The sequence below is a fragment of the Salvelinus namaycush genome, chromosome 6 (genome assembly GCF_016432855.1).
Source record: "Salvelinus namaycush isolate Seneca chromosome 6, SaNama_1.0, whole genome shotgun sequence".
NCBI classification, from domain to species: domain Eukaryota; kingdom Metazoa; phylum Chordata; class Actinopteri; order Salmoniformes; family Salmonidae; genus Salvelinus; species Salvelinus namaycush.
This window is the reverse complement of record NC_052312.1, coordinates 33,019,968-33,043,074: the sequence shown is the minus strand read 5'-3', so window position 1 is coordinate 33,043,074 and position 23,107 is coordinate 33,019,968. Positions and strand designations below refer to the sequence as shown.

General features: G+C 42.4%; 1 protein-coding gene across 1 annotated transcript; it reads right to left on the bottom strand.

Annotated features, from left to right (window-relative positions):
* Positions 1–585: 585 nt before the first annotated feature.
* Positions 586–14,638, bottom strand: LOC120049339 (synaptophysin-like protein 1). Its single transcript, XM_038995590.1, has 5 exons — positions 14,263–14,638; positions 9,466–9,584; positions 7,550–7,754; positions 1,570–1,761; positions 586–1,333 (listed from the first exon to the last, which is right to left on the bottom strand). The coding sequence occupies exons 1-5, from the start codon at positions 14,332–14,334 to the stop codon at positions 1,193–1,195; spliced, it is 729 nt and encodes a 242-aa protein (XP_038851518.1). The 5' UTR covers positions 14,335–14,638; the 3' UTR covers positions 586–1,192.
* Positions 14,639–23,107: the final 8,469 nt, after the last annotated feature.

Here is a 23,107-nt window from a genome sequence, read left to right as displayed (position 1 = left end):
ACACATACACTCAACATTGGTTTTCCGTACACAAGCACTTCAAGTTACACTTTTATTATATCAAAGGTAATAACAGAAAATAGATCCGAAATGCAAAGGTAATGACAAGAAATAATAATTGAAAACATTATTTAAGCATTCATTAAAAAAAACAGGAGATTTCAAAACATAAAGCCAGCACATGCACAAACAGTGCACAATTTTGTAGTGGCTGTGGTTCAACAAACAGCATAATACAAAGTAGAAAAAACATGGAGGACTAAAGAACATAATTAAACATCTGTCTTCGCAACAGAAGATGACATTGAAAGATACAAGATCAAGATTGGAAAGTTCTACTTAATTTCAAATGAAACAAACGTAAAAATGGTTTAAAAATTTTTACATTTAAGAAAGCATAAGGCCAGCGGTACATTCAGAGACACATGCATCCTTGTGTAAATGGTGTAAAATGGCTAGCTAGTTAGCGGTGCGCGCTAGTAGCGTTTCAATTGATGACGTCACTCGCTTTGAGACATTGAAGTAGTTGTTTCCCTTGCTCTGCAAGGGCCGCAGCTTTTGTGGAGCGATAGGTAATGATGCTTTGTGGGAGGCAGTTGTTGATGTGTTCAGAGGGTCCCTGGTTCGAGCCCAGGTTGGGACAAGGAGAGGGACGGAAGCAAGACTGCTACACTTGGCAAAAAGAGGCAAGTGACGACAAATCATGATTCCTTCTAGGCCATGAGGTGAAAGGACGCATTGTTTAAGAATCTGAACTATCCCAGGTTAGGGTTTGGCAGAAATGCCCAGCACAAAGATAGTTGCAGGTCAAAGTGCACAAATGCTGTCAATGAGTCTGTACCACAGCTTAGGAGAACGTACCAGGGCTTCGTGGGGTTTACTGGTAAGAGAAGGCACCGGTTTAGAGGTTAGAGAAGGAACGAGGAGAGAAAGCATTGGCATGCTAAGGCACATAAAGGCATGGGCCAATACTGGGATAGGTATTGAAGGCACAGATATATTCGACAAAGCATAGATATTGATAATTAAGGCACAGTATAGATATGGCCCATTTCCACCCAGACAATCAGCAGGCAAGATGAAGCTGCCTATTACCATAAAGCTTATAGTGTATCTATCCAATCCTCTCAGATCTACAGGAGTACTTAGGGTGTGTCGGGGCTATTTTGTGCATTGGAAGTGCAGTAGAGTATTAGATAGCAGCAGGGACTTGTTGACCACGCCCGGCCCCAGCCCCCTGCTGGGCAGTGTACTTCTGAGAATGCCAGCGGGTCTCCTTGTACACAAACCAGGCGTTGCCCGCCCACACAATCAGATTCAGGTACCCAAACACCTAGAGGACAGAGGCAGAGATCACTTTAGTCAGAGTGAGACCATATGGTCAAACATAAGTGAGCATGGCAAACACAGTATTTCTGTTGGATGTGCAGAAAAACTAAAGGAAAACGTTACATTTGATCTCTTTTTTATCTATGTAATTATCATGTAATTCAAGTGAATGTGAACTTGATACATTCTGATTAACAAGCATCATCTAATAGAAGATAAAAGAACGGTTGAGTTACTCACCACAGAGACATTGAGGGTGCGCATGTTGGCAAAGTCAGTGACCTCGCAGGCCACATCGCTCTCCTTGCAGAGTGCCAGTGTGGAGGTGATGCCCGCTGTCCCGGTGGCATCCTTCACGTTCTGCAGCCCCTTGGCCCATGCTGAGGAACACACTAGCCACAGGAAGGCAATCGCTGCCGTCAGACCAAAATCCTGGTGGGAGAGAGGGAAGAGGGAACCGAAGTCATCATCACTTACTTTGTCCCCGTTGGAACCACTTTGTTTAAGCAAGGTTGAAAATGGATAAGGAAGTAGTTAGTGGAATTAAATGATTCCTACAATATACTCATTAATTAAATACAAACTGTCTATTTATAAGAATTTGTATGATACTTATTAACATAAAATAGACAGGATACAGTCATATTAAAAGTAGATAATAGTGTTTATTCTCGGAGCAAGCTCCCATTTGATCATAAACACATGTTTATATACAAGATATGACGTCATAGATTACATAATTAAGTCTCATTGTCCTGACAAATAGAAAACAGGTTCAAAAGTTCATTCTAACCTCACAGGGCACTCACATGAAACACCATATAATCATTTATCCTGAAGGCTCACTATAATTGATTACCACTTTAGCAGACAACTCAAGATAATGGAAAACCTAAAAAGTTATCTAAACACCTCAGGGCTAAGTTGGGTCAGTTCAACCATAGTTTAACGACCCTTTCTGCTTATTTTATGACCCACAGCACAAATCTCTTTTCACCAGGCATGCAGAGTTCAATTAGTTATAGTTTTATCTAAAGCTAGAATTTGTTTTAACTATTTATTAACAAAATTCCTAACAGAAGTACATTCAATTGTAGCCTGATCTGTTTGTGATGTCTTGGTTGGCGTGACAATGACCAGAGGAGTAATCAGAAGACAGAAAAAAACAGTTATAGGACCATGCCAAATAAATTGTTCACATCCTACTGGAAGATATGCATGAATAACCCAAGACATTGGCTTAAAACATGTAGGCCTATTTATTTATTGCGTTGTTTTGGACAGAGACGATGTACAACAAAAACATACATCTCAGAACACTGAGAAATGATGTGTTGCACCAGATTTAATTTCAAGCTAATTTCCATCTGCAGTCCCCAGGCAGGTGAACACATTAAAATGAAAACATTATATACAAACAGGCAACATACACTACCGTTCAAAAGTTTGGGGTCACTTAGAAATGTCCTTGTTTTTGAAAGAAAAGCACATTTTTTGGCCATTAAAATAACATCAGATTGATCAGAAATACAGTGTAGATATTGTTAATGTTGTAAATGACTATTGTAGCTGGAAACGGCAGATTTTCTATGGAATATCTACATAGGCGTACAGAGGCCCATTATCAGCAACCATCACTCCTGTGTTCCATTGGCACGTTGTGTTAGCTAATCCAAGTATATCATTTTAAAAGGCTAATTGATCATTAAAAAACCCTTTTGCAATTATTTTAGCACAGCTGCAAACTGTTGTGCTCATTAAAGAAGCAATAAAACTGACCTTTTTTAGACTAGTTGAGTATCTGGAGCATCAACATTTGTGGGTTCGATTACAGGCGCAAAATGAACAGAAACAAAGAACTTTCTTCTGAAACTCGTCAGTCTATTCTTGTTCTGAGAAATGAAGGCTATTCCATGCGAGAAATTGCCAAGAAACTGAAGATCTCGTACAATGATGTGTACTACTCCCTTCACAGAACAGCGCAAACTATCTTGAGACAGAATAGAAAGAGGAGTGGGAGGCCCCGGTGCACAACTGAGCAAGAGGACAAGTACATTAGAGTGTCTAGTTTGAGAAACAGACGCCTCACAAGTCCTCAACTGGCAGCTTCATTAAATAGTACCCGCAAAACACCAGTCTCAACGTCAACAGTGAAGAGGCGACTCCGGGATGCTGGCCTTCTAGGCAGATTTGCAAAGAAAAAGCCATATCTCAGACCGGCCAATAAAAAGAAAAGATTAAGATGGGCAAAAGAACACAGACACTGGGATAGAGGAACTCTATCTAGAAGGCCAGCATCCAGGGGTCGCCTCTTCACTGTTGACGTTGAGACTGGTGATTCAGTCACATCTCACACCCTACAATACACTTGTCTGTCCAATGCATGTACATACTGTAGCTTGCCCACTCCATAGCAAGCTGTTCTATCCGTTGGTGAATTAATTTAATGTCGAGCTAAATATATATATTTTTAAATTATTTCAGGGGTTTAAAAAGGAACAGAAAGGACTGATACAAACTTTAACTTTTTGGGGGGTTCAAACCGGTTCAGAACTTTTTTTATTTTTATTTTTTTTTATTATTAACCCCTCCACAACCCCTCTTCGGAGGACAAATATCTTTTATTTGGCTAAGATGTATGTAAACTTCCGACTTCAACTGTAGGGGCAATACCAGAACAATTTATCTATTGATTCTGTCTCTTCGCAGCAAAATCTACAGAGCTGAGATTGTTGTATGCCCCATATATATAGCATTCTGTTGGTGGCAAGAATTTTGTATAATAATTTAAATTGAAAAACTCAAAGTGTTAAATTAAGTGTAGTTTTTTGTACCAGTTCATTAACGATGTGCCATGGAATTGGTACATCGAAAATGTATTCCCATTTATTTTGCAACCTGTATGGCGCAGCTGTCAACATTTTTGTCCTCAAATGAAACGGGTATATTTTTCTATTTATGCCAGTTCCTTTCAGCCAATTTGTATCTTTAATATATGCCAGGCAAACAAGTTCCCTACCTTCTCCCTTTTCCAATTGTCTCCTCCATTTTTGTGGTAATGCTGCAATCAGTTGGTTGTACATTTGGATTGAACAGATATTCCCATATATTTTCAGTAATTGCATATAACGCCTCTGTTTCTATTCATAATATCATTAACAAATATAATTTTAAAATAATTTAAATCCATAAAGAATGTTTTATTATTAATCAGTATATTTGAGTTTAACCATAACATTTGTTGTAATATTTTTTCTATCTCTTCTGGAGGATAAAACTGAAATTTTAACCAGCTTTGTATGGCTTGTTTAAGAAAAGAGCGATACTTTAAACAAAATTTAATTTTCAATTAGTCGGAAATGAGAAGTTGTAATCTGTATAAAGGCAAAAAGGCTATTTTTGAACAAAGGATGAGCCTTTCTTTAATAATCTACTGGAGAACCATTTTGGGTTTAAGTATAACTTATGTATGAGTGAAGCTTTTAGTGAGAGGTTTAAAGCTTTAATATTTAATCATTTTAGCCCCCCAAACTCATATTCATTATATAAATAGGCACGTTTAATTTTCTCTGGCTTAGCATTCCAAATAAAATGAAATATTTTTTGCTCATACGATTTAAAAAACGAGTCATCTGGAGTAGGCAATGCCATTAGTAAGTAAGTAAACTGTGATAGGACCAAAGAGTTAATCAATGTGATTTTTCCATAAATAGACAACTATTTACCTCTCCATAGTTGCAGAATCTTATCTATTTTTGCTAACTTTCTATTGAAATGATTTGTGGTAAATTCATTTATATTTTTTGAGATTTGAATACCAAGCATGTCTACTTCACCATCCACCCATTTTATTGGTAAACTACAAGGTAGTGTAAACACTGTATTTTTTAACGATCCAATACATACATATGGTACACTTGTCATAATTAGGTTTTAATCCAGAGAGGCTAGAAAAGTGATCAAGATCTTCAATGAGACTGTGCAGGGATCCAGATTGCGGACTTAAGAAAAAACTAGAGTCATCGGCATACATTGACACTTTTGTTTTTATCCCCAGGATTTCTAACCCCTTGATGTTCTTGTTGGATCTAATTTTAATAGCTAGCATTTCAATTGCCATAATAAATAGATAAGGAGACAACTGACAGCCTTGTTTTACTCCTCTTAAAAGCTCAATACTTTCTGAGAAGTATCCATTATTTACTATTTTACATTTGGGGTTGCTGTACATAACTTTAACCAATTGTATAAGAGATTCGTCAAAATTAAAGTAAGGAAGGCTTTTATATAGAAATTCTAGTCGTACTTTATCAAACGCCTTTTCAAAATCTGCTATGAAGACCTGGCATGATATCTTCGATGTTTCATAATGTTCAATTGTTTCAAGTAATTGTCGTATATTATCTCCAATATATCGTCCATGTAAAAAACCTGTCTGATCAGGATGAACAATATCTGGTAAAACCTTTTTTATTCTATGTGATATGCATTTCACCAGGATTTTTGCATCACAACATCAAAGTGTTAGAGGCCTCCAGTTTCTTAAATGGACTGGATCTTTATACTTTTCACGTGGGTCCTGTATTAGAAGTAATGAAATCAGACCTTCCTGTTGAGTACCTGAAAGTCTACCATTTGGATAGGAGTAATTAAAACATGCTAATAATGGATATTTGAGTACATCAAAAAAGGTATGATATACTTCTACTGGTATACCGTCAAGCCCTGGTGTTTTTCCAGACTGAAAAAAATGTATTTCCTCAAAATGTCCTCTTCTGTAAGTTGGCCTTCACACAGGTCTTTCTGTAAATGTGTTAATTTGACATTATTATTATTAGTAGTAGTATTATTAGGGAAGAAATCCTTACAGTTAACATCATTCAGTGGAAATGGAGGAGACTGAAAAGAAAACATATGCTTAAAATATTTAGCTTCTTCTTTCAAAATATAATTTGGTGAATCATGGATAACTCCATCATTTGTAACGAGTTTCTGTAAATTATTTTTATAGAAAAATGTTACACTTAATCATTCTTGAATAAGTACCTCCATTTCTTTTTGTTTTTCCTCTAACCTATTTTGTGCCTCTATAGTAGTTACCATCTTCCTGTTCTGTTACTTCCTCTATTTCCTTTATTAGTCTAATCTCTTTTGAACTAAACTGCTTTTGTTTAAATGATTAATATTGTATTGAATGGCCTCTAAAAGTACATTTGAAAGTGTCCCATACAATAAGGGGATCTGCTGTACCTATGTTGTGCAAAAAAGTTAATTATTAATTATTTTGTCTTAGTTAAGAACAAATTGTCTTTCAATAGGATTTGATTAAATGTCCAATATCCCCGTCTACGTGGAATTCTGTAAGAGTTATATGGAGGCCAATTAGACGGTGGTCCGATCGCATTCGGTCTCCTATTAATATTTTTTTTACTTTTGATGTCAGCAAGAATGAGACTAGGAAGAAATCAATAATGTATTTTGCTGGTCGGAACAGTGGAACTGAACAAAAAGTAATAACGGTTCTGTTCATTTTGATTCCAACCCCTGCTTAGAACGTAAACTCTCATCAAAGAGAACTACACCCCTGAACCATATGTCCACCTGAACCTAGCAAGAAGCCAAAGGTCAGTTTGTGCACAAGTCAGATCCCACACCCTCCCTCTGGCTATAGAGACAAGCAGATTTAACAGATTCCCTGAAGAAAAGAGAATTTTCCTAATGTGTGATCTTGGGAAAATCAAAAACAAAATCCATTTTGTGTTTTATTGCCCTCTGTATAATGATCTCAGACGTTCTTTGATGATCTGAGATGTTATTTTTTGATTTTTTTGGGGGGGTGATTACCCTGAAGTATTCTGGTTACGGGACAAGCAGAGGCTTGAATTATGTTTCAGACAGAGTGTGTTTGAGATTGCTCAGTTTGTTCACAATGCCTAGAGGAGAAGGAGAAATGTACTGTTTGTGTAGTGTGTAGTGTAGCTGTACTTGCCATGATTATTGTACGTGTATAATTTGTCAAATGTTATTTTGTTTTGAGTACAAGTAAAATAGTACTATGTTTAGTAGTGTCTTGTAAGCCCATGTGGGCTGGGCACCAGTAGGTGTATTACACTTAAATAAATAATTTCAATCAAAATCAAATCACATCAATCATATTAATGTCAAGTCACATATGGGGATTTCAATCTAGGTGTTGTGCTTTTACTTTCCCAGTACTCACAAACATAGGGCCGAAGTCAGAGTCGATGTACATGTGCATGTAGCCCAGGTAGACGAGCAACGCCACTATAGAGTACAGGAAGCAGATGATGGCCACGCCCACAAAGAACTGGGCCGAGGAGGCGGAGTCTCCCACCAGGTGGGTGACGGGCACGGAGTGGTTACACAGAGTGGTGTTGGCCTCCACTAGAGCAACCAGGTTTAACCTGGGGACACAACGCAGCTTTACACTTCAGTGTACATCTATACGTGATATAACAAGAGTTATCCAGAGTATTTCGGTAAGAGATCAGTGTCACACTGTAAATATACTGAACAAAAATATAAACGCAACAATTTCAAAGATTTGACTGAGTTACAGTTCATAAGGAAATCAGTCATTTGAAATCAATTCATTAGGCCCTAATCTATGGATTTCACATGACTGGGAATACAGACATGCATCTGTTGGTCACAGATACCTATAAAAAAAGGTATGAGCGTAAATCAGAAAACCAGTCAGTATCTGGTATGACCACCATTTGCCTCATGCAGCGCGACACATCTCTTTCGCAGGCTGTTGATTGTTGTCCCACTCCTCTTCAATGACAGTGGGAAGTTGCTGGATATGGCAGAAACTGTAACACGCTGTCGTACACGTCGATCCAGAGCATCCCAAACATGCTCAATGGGTGACATGTCTGGTGAGTATGCAGGCCATGGAAGAACTGGGACATTTTCAGCTTCTGTACAGATGCTTGTGACATGGGGTTGTGCCTTATCATGCTGAAATATGAGGTGATGGGGACGGATGAATGGCACGACAATGGGCCTCAGGATCTTGTCACGGATCTCTGTACATTCAAAATGCCATTGATAAATGCATTTGTGTTCGTTGTCCGTAGCTTATGCCTGACCATACAATAACCCCACTGCCACCATGGGGCACTCTGTTCACAATGTTGACATCAGCAAACCGCTCGCCCATACAATGCCATACATGTGGTCTGCAGTTGTGAGGCTGGTTGGACGTACTGTCAAATTCTATAAAACAACGTTGGAGGCGGCTTATGATAGAGAAATTAACCTTCAATTCTCTGGCAATAGCTCTGGTGGACATTCCTGCTGTCAGTATGCCAATTGCACGCTCCCTCAAAACATGAGACATCTGTGGCATTGTGTTGTGTGACAAAACTGAACATTTTAGAGTGGCCTTTTATTGTCCCCAGCACAAGGTGCACCTGTGTAATTATCATGCTGTTTAATCAGCTTCTTGATATGCAACACCTGTCAGGTGTGGATTATCTTAGAAAAGGAGAAATGCTCACTAACAGGGATGCAAACAAATTTGTGCACAAACTTTAAGAGAAATAAGCTTTTTGTGCGTATAGAACATTTCTGGGATCTTTTATTTCAGCTCATGAAACATGGGACCAACACTTGACATGTTGCATTTATATTTTTGTTCAGTGTACTTATACCCAGGGGATATACTGTATAATGACAATAACAAGAGGATAGAATGGAGACTTTATATTGTCACAATTTCAGCTGCAAATCTTTCTGATTGACAATTAAAAAGTATCCTTTGTGTCATCTAGTTTAACCTGATACATCTTCACTGCACAGGTCACTTCCTGTTTGTGTCATACTACACCTGGAATAAACCCCAGTCCTTACACTGCACAAGAAAACACTCATTCAGTTTAATGGAGGAAATAATCAGTTGAGGTCATGGGGTCAAGTTGTTTCCTCCACCATGAACATCCTCGAACAGATGATATCTATACAACTTCCTTCACAGTTCCAGCAGGATATCCGACAACACATCAAGGCATTTCAAATATTTCAAAAGTTTTTTTTTTTTTTGCAGGGTCTAATAGTTGTATGGGGTATCAACCACAGTAACACACAGAGAGAGGACTGACTGACACCCACCTGAAGGGATAGCTAAAAGTAACATTCAGCGTCTCGTTCCTTCCTTCACTGCAGAAGAGTGACACGATATTCCTGCCAGAATACCCCCCACAGCTCCCAAACGCAAAGATGGCTGTCAGCTGTTTAAAACAGAGAAAGAAAGAGTGATTGAGAGAAAGAGAGATATTGTAACGGCTGTCATAGTCGTTCTCCTCCTCAGACGAGGAGGAGCATGGATCGGACCAATACGCAGAGTGGTTAGTGTTCATGATGATTTATTATAACGAAACTTGAACACTGAATTACAAAAACCAAATAAACGAAGTGCAGAAACCTATACAGTACCGTGTGGTGAAAACACAAACACGGAAACAAACACCCACAAAACACACGTGAAACCCAGGCTGCCTAAGTATGATTCTCAATCAGGGACAACGATTGACAGCTGCCTCTGATTGAGAATCATACCAGGCCGAACACAAAAATCCCAACATAGAAAATCACACATAGACAAACCCACCCAACTCACGCCCTGACCAACTAAATAAATACAAGACAAAGGAAAACAGGTTAGGAACGTGACATAACCCCCCCCTTAAGGTGCGAACTCCGGGCGCACCACCATAAACTCTAGGGGAGGGTCTGGGTGGGCGTCTGTCCACGGTGGCGGCTCTGGCGCTGGTCGTGGTCCCCACCCCACCATAGTCAATCCCCGCTTCCGTGGCCTCCTCCCAATGGCCACCCTCCATATAAACCCCATTGGATTAAAAGGCAGCACCGGACTAAGGGGCAGCTCCGGACTGAGGGGCAGCACCGGACTGAGGGGCAGCACCGGACTGAGGGGCAGCACCGGACTGAGGGGCAGCACCGGACTGAGGGGCGGATCCTGGCTGGCTGGCTCTGGCGGATCCTGGCTGGCTGGCTCTGGCGGATCCTGGCTGGCTCTGGCGGATCCTGGCTGGCTGGCTCTGGCGGCTCCTGGCTGGCTGGCTCTGGCTGGTCCTGGCTGGACGGCTCTGGCTGGTCCTGGCTGGACGGCTCTGGCGGATCCTGTCTGGCGGATGGCTCTGGCTGATCCTGGCTGGCTGGCTCTGGCGGATCCTGGCTGGCTGGCCCTGGCGGATCCTGGCTGGCTGGCTCTGGCGGATCCTGGCTGGCTGGCTCTGGCGGATCCTGTCTGGCGGATGGCTCTGGCTGATCCTGGCTGGCTGGCTCTGGCGGATCCTGGCTGGCTGGCCCTGGCGGATCCTGGCTGGCTGGCTCTGGCGGATCCTGGCTGGCTGGCTCTGGCGGATCCTGGCTGGCTGGCTCTGGCGGATCCTGGCTGGCTGACGGCACTGGCGGATCCTGGCTGGCTGACGGCACTGGCGGATCCTGGCTGGCTGACGGCACTGGCGGATCCTGGCTGGCTGACGGCACTGGCGGATCCTGGCTGGCTGACGGCACTGGCTGCTCCTGTCTGGCGGACGGCACTGGCTGCTCCTGTCTGGCGGACGGCACTGGCTGCTCCTGTCTGGCGGACGGCACTGGCTGCTCCTGTCTGGCGGACGGCTCTAGCGGCTCGGGACAGACGGGCAGCTCTGACGGCTCGGGACAGACGGACAGCTCTGACGGCTCGGGACAGACGGGCAGCTCTGACGGCTCGGGACAGACGGGCAGCTCGGACGGCTCGGGACAGACGGGCAGCTCTGACGGCTCGGGACAGACGGGCAGCTCTGACGGCTCGTGACAGACGGGCAGCTCTGACGGCTCGGGACAGACGGGCAGCTCTGACGGCTCGGGACAGACGGGCAGCTCTGACGGCTCGGGACAGACGGGCAGCTCTGACGGCTCGGGACAGACGGGCAGCTCAGACAGCGCTGGGCAGGCAGACAGCTCAGACAGCGCTGGGCAGGCAGGCAGCTCAGACAGCGCTGGGCAGATGAGAGCAACTGGAGAGAGAACCCGGAGAGACAGCCTGGTACGAGGGGCTGCCACCGGAGGACTGGTACGTGGAGGTGGCACCGGAATTACCGGACCGTGAAGGAGGACACGCGCTCTTGAGCACCGAGCCCGCCCAACCTTACCAGGTTGAATGGTCCCCGTAGCCCTGCCAGTGCGGCGAGGTGGAATAGCCCGCACTGGGCTATGCTGGCGAACCGGGGACACCATTTGTAAGGCTGGTGCCATGTACGCCGGCCCGAGGAGACGCACTGGAGGCCAGATGCGTTGGGCCGGCTTCATGACACCCGGCTCGATGCCCAACCTAGCCCTACCAGTGCGGCGAGGTGGAATAGCCCGCACTGGGCTAAGCACGCGTACTGGGGACACCGTGCTCACCACCGCATAACACGGTGTCTGACCAGTACGACGCCCTCTCACTCCACGGTAAGCACGGGGAGTTGGCTCAGGTCTCCTACCCGGCTTTGCCACACTCCGCGTGTGCCCCCCCCAAGAAATTTTTGGGTCTGACTCTCGGGCTCCCAACCGCGTCGCCGCGCCTCATACCAGCGCTTCTCTGCCTTCGCTGCCTCCAACTCCGCCTTGGGACGGCGATATTCCCCTGGCTGAGCCCAGGGTCCCTTGCCGTCCAGGATCTCCTCCCAAGTCCATGAGTCCTGTGTATTCGGTCTCTGCTGCTGCTGCTGTCTGTTTCCACTCCGCTTGGTCCTTTGGTGGTGGGTGTTTCTGTAACGGCTGTCATAGTCGTTCTCCTCCTCAGACGAGGAGGAGCATGGATCGGACCAATACGCAGAGTGGTTAGTGTTCATGATGATTTATTATAACGAAACTTGAACACTGAATTACAAAAACCAAATAAACGAAGTGCAGAAACCTATACAGTACCGTATGGTGAAAACACAAACACGGAAACAAACACCCACAAAACACACGTGAAACCCAGGCTGCCTAAGTATGATTCTCAATCAGGGACAACGATTGACAGCTGCCTCTGATTGAGAATCATACCAGGCCGAACACAAAAATCCCAACATAGAAAATCACATAGACAAACCCACCCAACTCACGCCCTGACCAACTAAATAAATACAAGACAAAGGAAAACAGGTCAGGCACGTGACAGATATCATGTCAACTGTTTTAGCTGAGCAGGGAGAATGGAGAAACATTGCTTGCTGGACATACTGTAAGATACTGTAGTAGACTAGCTCAGGGGGGTGTTTTGATAAACGGAATGAAAGAATTGAATAGCATGCATGCAGCATCACACCCAACAGTAAGCTTGCCAAGAACAAGAAGGATCTAACGGTCTACATAAAGATCTGCTTTGATCCTCTTTTCATTCTCTCTGCTGCAAGCTATGTTGTTCTCTGTTGATGCTCGCTCTCTCGCTCTCTCTCTCTAGATGTAGGCTAGAGGGAGTTGGAGTGTAATAATACACTGCACCTTCAGAATGAATCAGTTGCGGGTACAAGTTGCCCCTAAGCCCAGACCTAGGATCAGCTTTACCCTTTCTAATAGGAACTAATAGGACAAGAAACACACAACTGACCTGAGATCAGTGTCTAGGGTGACCTTAATCTTACTTTGTCACTGTGCCTCCATTTTGGTTCCGGAGAGGCCCTTCTTTCTCGCCCTTCTGCAGATGTTTTCATTTCACAGTGTGACAACTTCCTGTTGACTGACTACCTCATTGTAGCAAGTTGTGCCATCTCACAGCAATTAACATCTAGTGAGCACTGCAAATGCACAGACAGAGACAATAGCCTGTTGTGTAAAAGTCTATGGTCAGATGACTGGGGTGTTGCTGGCCGTCTGGCCTGCAGCCTGTATCTTGAAGGATTTGCACAGTGAGAGAGAGAGAGAGAGAGAGAGAGAGAGAGAGAGAGAGAGAACAGCTGATTTTTTTAACCTAATTTCCTCCTGCATAGCTACACAGGATTCCTTTGACTGAGTTATGCAGACAAGTCGGTTAAACTTGATTAATGAATTCTCTCTAAAAGCATGGATTCTGAGGACAACATGGTTTCAAAAGTGGAAGGAATGTGACCCTGGCCTGAAAACTGGATCACATCTCTTCAGTTCTGATTAACTCTCTAAAAGTCTAAGCCTTGGGGAGAGGTTTACTAAGCTAACATATCGAATTGTTTTAAGATGGTCAAACCATGGATAATTTAGCTATTTGATTTAGAATTTCAGGACCCCTGTAGGTATAAAATAAAGATATATAAAAAATTATTGAAAAAATATTCAATTTGCCCATTACTACTATAGCCCATAGAAACGCATTGAATAACACATTCCAGGCAAAAACAGACAGTAAAAAAAATGTATCTTAAGGAATAAGGTTTTGAAGTATCTGTCCTATATCTAGGAGATACAGCCTAAGAAAGCTCATGAAATATGAGTTTTTTGGACCCCAAAACGACCTCCAAACTTCCATTATTTTGTTTAACTGGTACCGGGTTTGTAGGTTCAGACACTACATGTGAGAAGACCGGTTTTCGGGTTGTCTCATGGTCTTACAAACACAGGTGTAGCTCGGCCACCTCCCACCGCAGACTTTGCTAAAATGGAGAGTTGAATGAATGTCATACTGTAGGCTATCATTATTTTGTCATTGCAGAATCAGGAGAAAAGAGACTGACAAAATAAAACAAAACTGTGACACATTAGTTAAAAAATAACTGATGAAAGCTTGTGTGGTTTGCTCTAACATGCAATATGATTGAAGTGCAAAAAAGCGTGATATACAGTATTTTCTATTTTATTTTCTCAGGCCACAGCCCCGAACTAGAGTGAAAACTCCCTCCGCTATTAGAACTGTTGAGCTGCAGATTTTCTCCAGTAGGATTCTGGACAGTGTCGTCTACTTACCCATTCTACAAATTTGATGAATCCCAGCGGTTCCTTGAGAGGCGCCAAGTTCAGTCGAAATCCTGTCATCATCTCCCCCGACTCCCCACCTATTTAAATATTATCTGAATGAAAATGAAGTATATGTTGCCAGAAAGTAACAAAACACGTTTCAATAAGTTTGACAGAATGACGTGGTACTGCGCGCAATGGCTTTGTGCGCTCCGTTTTGGTGATGCCTCTCCCTCCTACGCAAATACCTGAGGCTACAGTAGAAAACAATTATGAAAAACGGTCAAAGTTTGCCATTACAGGGTAATTTTTACTCTCTCGGTTGATAGTTGCAATTTGAATCAATTAGGATTAGGTCTACTTAACAAATCCTAAAATGGCTAAACAACTGATAGACTAACGATGGAAAGTAACGGTTCTCTCAACTGCGCGTCTCGAATTTCGTATCCCAAAGGACACTGTGTAAGCCTGCAGATGACTGTAAAAAATGATGTCTGTCTTTCCCACTAAGCTGCTGAACCTTCGGTCTCTGTTTGGAAAAACCTTTCGGTCTCTTGTTGCAAGTTTCTGCTACTCTTGAAAAGGGAAAGGGGGATACCTAGTCAGTTGTACAACTGAATGCATTCAACTGAAATGTTGAAAGAAAATCACCAAACCGAGAATTCTTTAAATTCCTTCACATAATATGGGGCATCGAGCAGTTCAAAAGAAACAGGTAGAGTCATCTATATGTCCATAGCGGTGAAGTCTGACCTCAATTGTACCAGTAACGGTCAGTACCGTTTAAGATCTGGGAGGACGTTTTTTTTTCATGAGTATGGCCTTAGCCCCTATAGGGTGGCGCACAATTGGCCCAGTGTCGTCCGGGTTAGGGGAGGGTTTTGCCAGTCGGGGTAGGCCGTCATTGTAAATAAGAATTTGTTCTTAAACTTAACTGTCTTGCCTAGTTAAATAAAAACTTTTAAAAAATATAATACAGAATATTGGATGACTCTCATTCATATTCCATTCACCCAGTTCAATGTACATCGATAGGTTTAGGCTACTACATGATACTCACATTTTCCCTATACCCATCATGAGGTTGCTACAACCTAGCCTATGACTGAAAGTTTACAACGTGTAGGTGCACACAGGGAAACAGACACATTTGAGGTGACAGACAGTGACACATGGACAGACAGTGACATTCAATACTGCATCAAGCTGATATAGGGTGTGATCATTAGTCCAACAGTTGCAGACGAGAGTTTCTATTGGACAAATTCAGGTATGTTTATCACCGTTTTGTTCTGTTAAATAAACTTTTTCAACAGAATCGGCGGAATGAATACACCCGACCACACATAAACACAGTTCACTTTCATAGCAGCCATGTTGTATTCCTACTCACGTCTAAGTGCTCTCCTCCTCTCACCTCTTCCCTTGTGAACTTCAATGCACAACACATCAGCTGTACGTGACCAGGCGAAAAACCCTTTCCAAACCAAACTGCTACACACAGCCTACATCGTTGTCACCATATTAGCTAAAGTAATGTCATAGTCAGCATAGCTAATAGAACTAATGCGTTAGTAAACATGCTACAATCATGCAGTAACGTTAATGTACAATCAGTAAGCAGTTACACCGGCGGGCCCGGTGGCAATAAATTAGTAATACCGAAAGCTTACCTTGACTTGGAAGAGTTCCAGTGCTGTGTTGGAAAGTCATATCCAGCTAGCAAACTAGCTAGCTGCATTTGCTAGCTAAGTAAGTGAAACTGGGGAACAAATGATATTCTCTCTTTCAAATTCTCTCTCGCCTCTCCTTCATTTTGGAAGAAATTAATTTGTTTAAAACTGTTCAGCTATTGTCTTGCTCTCTCTAAGTCAACTACTCTCCACATTGTATACACTGCAGTGTTAGCTATCTGTAGCATATGCTTTCAGTACTAGATTAATTATCTGATCCTTTGATTGGGTGGACAACATGTCATGCTGCAAGAGCTCTGATAGGCTGGAGACGGTCCTCCAGAATTTGTCATAATTACTGTGTAAGTCTTTGGAAGGGGGTTGAGAACCATGAGCCTCCTATGATGTTTTGTATTGAAGTCAATGTACTCAGAGGAGTGTCGTGGAAATTCTACACAGGGACACTCAAAGTCAATCTTAAATGAATCACTCTTTATTATCAGCGAGCTGGAGAGGTTCCAACCAACTAAATGCACCAAGTACACATATCGATCAGGAGCTCTCTTCTTTGGGGCAGTCCCGTTAACCCTTATATACTAGTTATAAACATGTTACATAGGCATAGTTCATAGGGTTGGTTCCGGCATGTCTGATTAGAGGGGGTGAGGTTCATCCTGTTCTCGGCCAAATTATCCATTCCATGCATCTAGATACCATCTGTGGTCACCTTCGCCATAACAAAATGGCCAGGCCTTTCTTAATTTGGGAGCTCCCTCAACAGCTAGATCCGGGCACCTTTACACTGCACAGTCAGGAAGCCCCTCAAAGAAAGAGACACAGAACCATTGGCATATATATAATATAATATATAATATAACATATAAAAAAATTTGGTAGTGGACATTCCGTGAGTCCTTAATGAAAGAAAATAAACATCTTAAATCAGTCCTAAAAATATTCTTACTCTTAATCGAGTTTACTGCATCGTGGGCAGGAATACAGTGAGGGAAAAAAGTATTTGATCCCCTGCTGATTTTGTACGTTTGCCCACTGACAAAGAAATGATCAGTCTATAATTTTAATGGTAGGTTTATTTGAACAGTGAGAGACAGAATATCAACAAAAAAATCCAGAAAAACGCATGTCAAAAATGTTATGAATTGATTTGCATTTTTTTGTTTTATTTTATTTATTTTTTAAAATTTTTATCCCCTTTTCTCCCCAATTTTCGTGGTATCCAATCGCTAGTAATTACTATCTTGTCTCATCGCTACAACTCCCGTACGGGCTCGGGAGAGACGAAGGTCGAAAGCCACGCGTCCTCCGAAGCACAACCCAACCAAGCCGCACTGCTTCTTAACACAGCGCGCCTCCAACCCGGAAGCCAGCCGCACCAATGTGTCGGAGGAAACACCGTGCACCTGGCCCCCTTGGTTAGCGCGCACTGCGCCCGGCCCGCCACAGGAGTCGCTGGAGCGCGATGAGCCAAGGATATCCCTACCGGCCAAACCCTCCCTAACCCGGACGATGCTAGCCCAATTGTGCGTCGCCCCACGGACCTCCCGGTCGCGGCCGGCTGCGACAGAGCCTGGGCGCGAACCCAGAGACTCTGGTGGCGCAGCTAGCACTGCGATGCAGTGCCCTAGACCACTGCGCCACCCGGGACCCGGGAGGCCCTGATTTGCATTTTAATGAGGGAAATAAGTATTTGACCCCTCTGGAGAACATGACTTAGTACTTGGTGGCAAAACCCTTGTTGGCAATCACAGAGGTCAGACGTTTCTTGTAGTTGGCCACCAGGTTTGCACACATCTCAGGAGGGATTTTGTCCCACTCCTCTTTGCAGATCTTCTTCAAGTCATTAAGGTTTCGAGGCTGACGTTTGGCAACTCGAACCTTCAGCTCCCTCCACAGATTTTCTATGGGATTAAGGTCTGGAGACTGGCTAGGCCACTCCAGGACCTTAATGTGCTTCTTCTTGAGCCACTCCTTTGTTGCCTTGGCCGTGTGTTTTGGGTCATTGTCATGCTGGAATACCCATCCACGACCCATTTTCAATACCCTGGCTGAGGGAAGGAGGTTTTCACCCAAGATTTGACGGTACATGGCCCCGTCCATCGTCCCTTTGATGCGGTGAAGTTGTCCTGTCCCCTTAGCAGAAAAACACCCCCAAAGCATAATGTTTCCACCTCCATGTTTGACGGTGGGGATGGTTTCTTGGGGTCATAGGCAGCATTCCTCCTCCTCCAAACACGGCAAGTTGAGTTGATGCCAAAGAACTCCATTTTGGTCTCATCTGACCACAACACGTTCACCCAGTTGTCCTCTGAATCATTCAGATGTTCATTGGCAAACTTCAGACGGGCATGTATATGTGCTTTCTTGAGCAGGGGGACCTTGCGGGCGCTGCAGGATTTCAGTCCTTCACGGCGTAGTGTGTTACCAATTGTTTTCTTGATGACTATGGACCCAGCTGCCTTGAGATCATTGACAAGATCCTCCTGTGTAGTTCTGGGCTGATTCCTCACCGTTCTCATGATCATTGCAACTCCACGAGGTGAGATCTTGCATGGAGCCCCAGGCTGAGGGAGATTGACAGTTCTTTTGTGTTTCTTCCATTTGCGAATAATCGCAGAAACTGTTGTCACCTTCTCACCAAGCTGCTTGGCGATGGTCTTGTAGCCCATTCCAGCCTTGTGTAGGTCTACAATCTTGTCCCTGACATCCTTGGAGAGCTCTTTGGTCTTGGCCATGGTGGAGAGTTTGGAATCTGATTGATTGATTGCTTCTGTGGACAGGTGTCTTTTATACAGGTAACAAACTGAGATTAGGAGCACTCCCTTTAAGAGTGTGCTCCTAATCTCAGCTCGTTACCTGTATGAAAGACACCTGGGAGCCAGAAATCTTTCTGATTGAGAGGGGCTCAAATACTTATTTCCCTCATTAAAATGCAAATCAATTTATAAAATATTTGACATGCGTTTTTCTGGATTTTTTTGTTGTTATTCTGTCTCTCACTGTTCAAATAAACCTACCATTAAAATTATAGACTGATCATTTCTTTGTCAGTGGGTAAACGTACAAAATCAGCAGGGGATCAAATACTTTTTTCCCTCACTGTAGGCACCTTTTGACCTGTTGCATTGAAATACAGTTCTGTATAAACTGTCCCGGGGACATAAACTAGTCAAAATATGAAACCTGTTGTTTAACAAACCTGCCTAGGACCTTCAAAATGTTGGTGCTAGCTTATCAGCTCAATATTCGGTGCTAAATATATTTACTTGGATCTACTTATTCAGGACACAGTTCCACATAATGGAAACAGATGATTGTTTTGGATGACATTACCTTCTTACTTAAATCACTGGTGCTACCCAAACTATAGTATTGAGTAATAATAATTGGAACTTCTCAAAAACTTGTCATTTCAATTTGTAAGGCCTGGGTGTCGGAGTGTGGAGTCAACACGCAGGAAACAGCAGGTGCCAAATACAAAATGTTCTTTAATGAACACGGACCATCTAGTCCACCCTATTAACACACTGGGTGTACTATCTAACCAACCCCAGACATGGGGAAAAGGAACACAGTCCAGAAAACACGTAGCACACAATCAACACCACTACTTACAAGCAAACAATCCCGCACAAAGAAACGTGCGGGCCGGCTGACTAATAAGCCCAACTAATTAACCCTAATACACCACAGGTGAACCCAATAACCACATAGGGAGGGGGAGAAAAAGATCAGTGGCAGCTAATAGGCCGGTGACGACGACCGCCGAACGCCACCCGCACGGGAAGGAGAGCCTGCCTCGGTCGAAGTCGTGACACAATTATTCATACCTCTGTCCCAAATTTCCCCACTGTGTCCCTTACAGCCTGTTTTTTGTTCAGTGAGTACTGGCGGCTATCTATTGTTCCACAGGAAACTTCTCTAACCCAATCAAATGTAATATCAGCCCCAATGCTCAATCCCTCTGTTCATCATGTGACCTTGTATTGAAACATTTACTTCTTCAAATTACAAAGATATGGCATTATTAGAGTGCTATCTAATATTACCATTCACTTTGTTACTTTCACTAGTCTCCATATCTGTTTCCTTCAACTAAAACCCTTCTACTCTTTCCAGTAGAAAAAAACACATTCTAAATCACTACTCCTAATACACACCGATCCCTCTCAAACAATGTTCTGCTTTTACCCCTATCGCACTGTTTAAAAACAAACAAAACAAAAATAACTTTTTACATCTTGGAAGGCACTGTTTTCATTTTAGTATACCTTCAAAAAGTGACACTATATTTTTGTTACCAATCTCTGTTGGATATTCCCTTTCTGCTTCAATATTTATTAAATGTCTATTATTTTAAGATCCATATGTAATGCTTTGGAGGGATCAATATGTATTAACTGGGCTGGCACTGTCTATCAGACCCTTGTAGATGGCATGGTGCTCTGTCCATAACAAGTATCTACCTAGCAAGTTAAACAGTTGAGTAAGTGAATATAGAAAATCATTAGGTCTATTTAACAGGGTATGGGATTTATTTCAAATGTATTACTAGGGTTGTTGCGGTGACCATTTTACCACCACACTGGTCGTCACGAGTCATGAAGGCAGTCATATTCCACATGACCGTTTAGTCATGTTAATTAGGCTTCTCCAAGCTCTGATGCTGCTGCTGGTTATTAGCAGCATACATAACTTTCTAACTGCCTGGTACTCAGCACTATATTGTCCCTCTAATCACTCTGACATCATTGCAAATGTAATCAGAAATCTAATCAAACACTTCATGAGAGCCCATGAGCTTATGTTGCTGGCTGACGAAAAGTAAATGTGGACAGTTCTTCCAATATGCACCTCGGAATTGGATAAGGACGGCACAGTTGCTTCTCCGTTGTGTCTGTCTTCATTTGTAGCCTGTGAGAAAGACCCTATCATGTGACAGAGAGCCATGTGAGTGAGATGGCTTCCGATTGCGCAGCACACTCAGGGAGAAGGGCACAACGCAGCAATCCGGGCCGCAAATGGCCTGGATTTTTTTTAGGGTGCATTACAGCCACAAAGCGGATGCAGTCGTGAAATTCGAGGCATTATCAAGTGCTTGTCAAATTCTGAATGAGAGACTATTGGAGTGTGTGCACTCTAACAAATTAGGGGTTCAACAAGGGTTCTTCTAAGTTCTTCGAAGAACCTTAGGGTTCTTGGCACTGAAAATTGCCCCCAAAAGGTTCTTCCAAGAACCCCATAGGAGGTGGGGTTCATTGAGGAACCTCCTTAGTTGGTGGGGGTTCTTGTAGGAACCTAACTGCCCAACTGAAATGTTTGGATTTGAAAGGATAGCAGGTGCAGGCACTTAACTGACAAATGTTAAGATCTCCTCAGTTTAAGGTAAGGTTTATCCCTTGTATGATTTAAATTGGTATTGTTTTATGATGATACCGTCTATGTTTTCATATTTGTGCAAATCTTTCTAAAACAGAAAATAGACACAATTCAATGGATATCAATCTATCAAAAAGGTAAGAATATGTACTGTATGCATTGAGAGTATGTTGAAGACTAGCTGTATTGGGTGCAGATGACTGAACTGCTCACTTCTGTGTCTGCAGGTATCAGAACAAAATCCAAGGTATGAATAATGTCATGTGCATGTTTTGTTAATCATCTGTATAATTACTCTTTTTTGAATTCACAGACTTCACCCCTGTACACCTCTGATGAATATAACAGGAAACCTGTTTGATCACCATGCACTGGAAAATCATTCTGGCTATGGATACGGAGAACATCAACATCACCACACTAGAGGACGTACACATTGGACTTGGGGCTCTGCTAGGAGTTTACCTCATATTTTGATTTATTTTATTCTGCTTTGCCATTTAAATCATAATAAACACTGAAAACTAAAATGGTGTTATTGTTGGGGTTCCCCCACATTTTCATTTTGAAGAACCCCTAAAGGATACTCCAGGAACTTTTCTTTTTAGAGTGTACAGCCGGCGCAAAAAACAAAGCCTTTCACGCCTTTCAAGCGACTTTTTTCAAATCATAATTAGAATCTCATCATGCAGCCTTACAATGTATTAAAAATCAAAACATATAGCCCAACGTTTGTAGAACAACTAAAGTTACATTAATAACTCAATTAAGCATATACGAATACCTATTTCTTTGTTAACCGCTCAACACAGAACAGTCGCATGTGCGCACTCCCTCAAATCGTTTGGCGACAATATTTATATTTTATTCAGCTTTGTTCAATTGTATTCTTCATACTATAAAAAAATATATAAAATAATGCCACAGAATTATAAGCAAGTCTGCTAAATGAACTAGTGTAGCCCACAGTCATTTGGCAAAGCTACACCAGGACCTAACATAAAGACAACTCAGAGTATGCTATTCTTTTCTTCTGAAATAGACTACATTTTCTTCAAATAATGTTAGACCGGTCTAAGACCTGTCTAAAATAAATAATGGATTTATTGTGAAGTTGTAGGCTATATTACATGGATTTATTCCACTTTTTAAAATGGCTTGGAGGCTATGTGTGAAAGCCAGGAGATGCTAAATGTGTTGATGTTAATTAACAGTAAAATGCTGAGTATATTGAGTATATATTATCTGCTTGCCAATCACCAGCTGACAACATTTTGTGACCGCCACAGCCCTATGTATTACCAGGGTGGAGGGAATCTCATAAGCATTTATAGTTTTATTGGTTAGGGGTAAGTCAAGTCCCGTGCAATGCTTTAACCTTATCTTTATCAAATGATCCATAAAGGGACCACTCTGAACATTTCTCAGAATATTTTTTACACCACTTATGTACGTCTACGTGTGGGTGTGCAAGTTGTATGTTATTATTTTTTCTATTGTTATTTCATCAGATCTCTAGTAAACCATTACACTCAATAGTATCTTACTTTAGCTCTAGTAACCCATTATACATGTGTGTTACATCACAAAATCCTCCTCTACACCAGTGTTCTATTCATTCAGGGGTTTAAATATTCACTCTAGTGTTCTATTTAACAGCATATTCAGGAATAGTCCTATCTTCTTTCCTATCTTTACATTCACTTTTCCCTATATAACTATACATAGGTATTCACATACACACCACTCCATGTGCATCCTATGCACCATATGTATCTTCAACG

Excerpts from the sequence above, each read along its gene's own strand:
- LOC120049339 (XM_038995590.1), bottom strand. The coding sequence starts at position 14,334 with ATGATGACAGGATTTCGACTGAACTTGGCGCCTCTCAAGGAACCGCTG. Across the intron at positions 7,755-9,465 it reads ACTTTTAGCTATCCCTTCAG|GTTAAACCTGGTTGCTCTAG; the intron begins GTGGGTGTCAGT and ends TTGTGTCCCCAG. Across the intron at positions 1,762-7,549 it reads CTGACTTCGGCCCTATGTTT|GATTTTGGTCTGACGGCAGC; the intron begins GTGAGTACTGGG and ends CTCTCCCACCAG.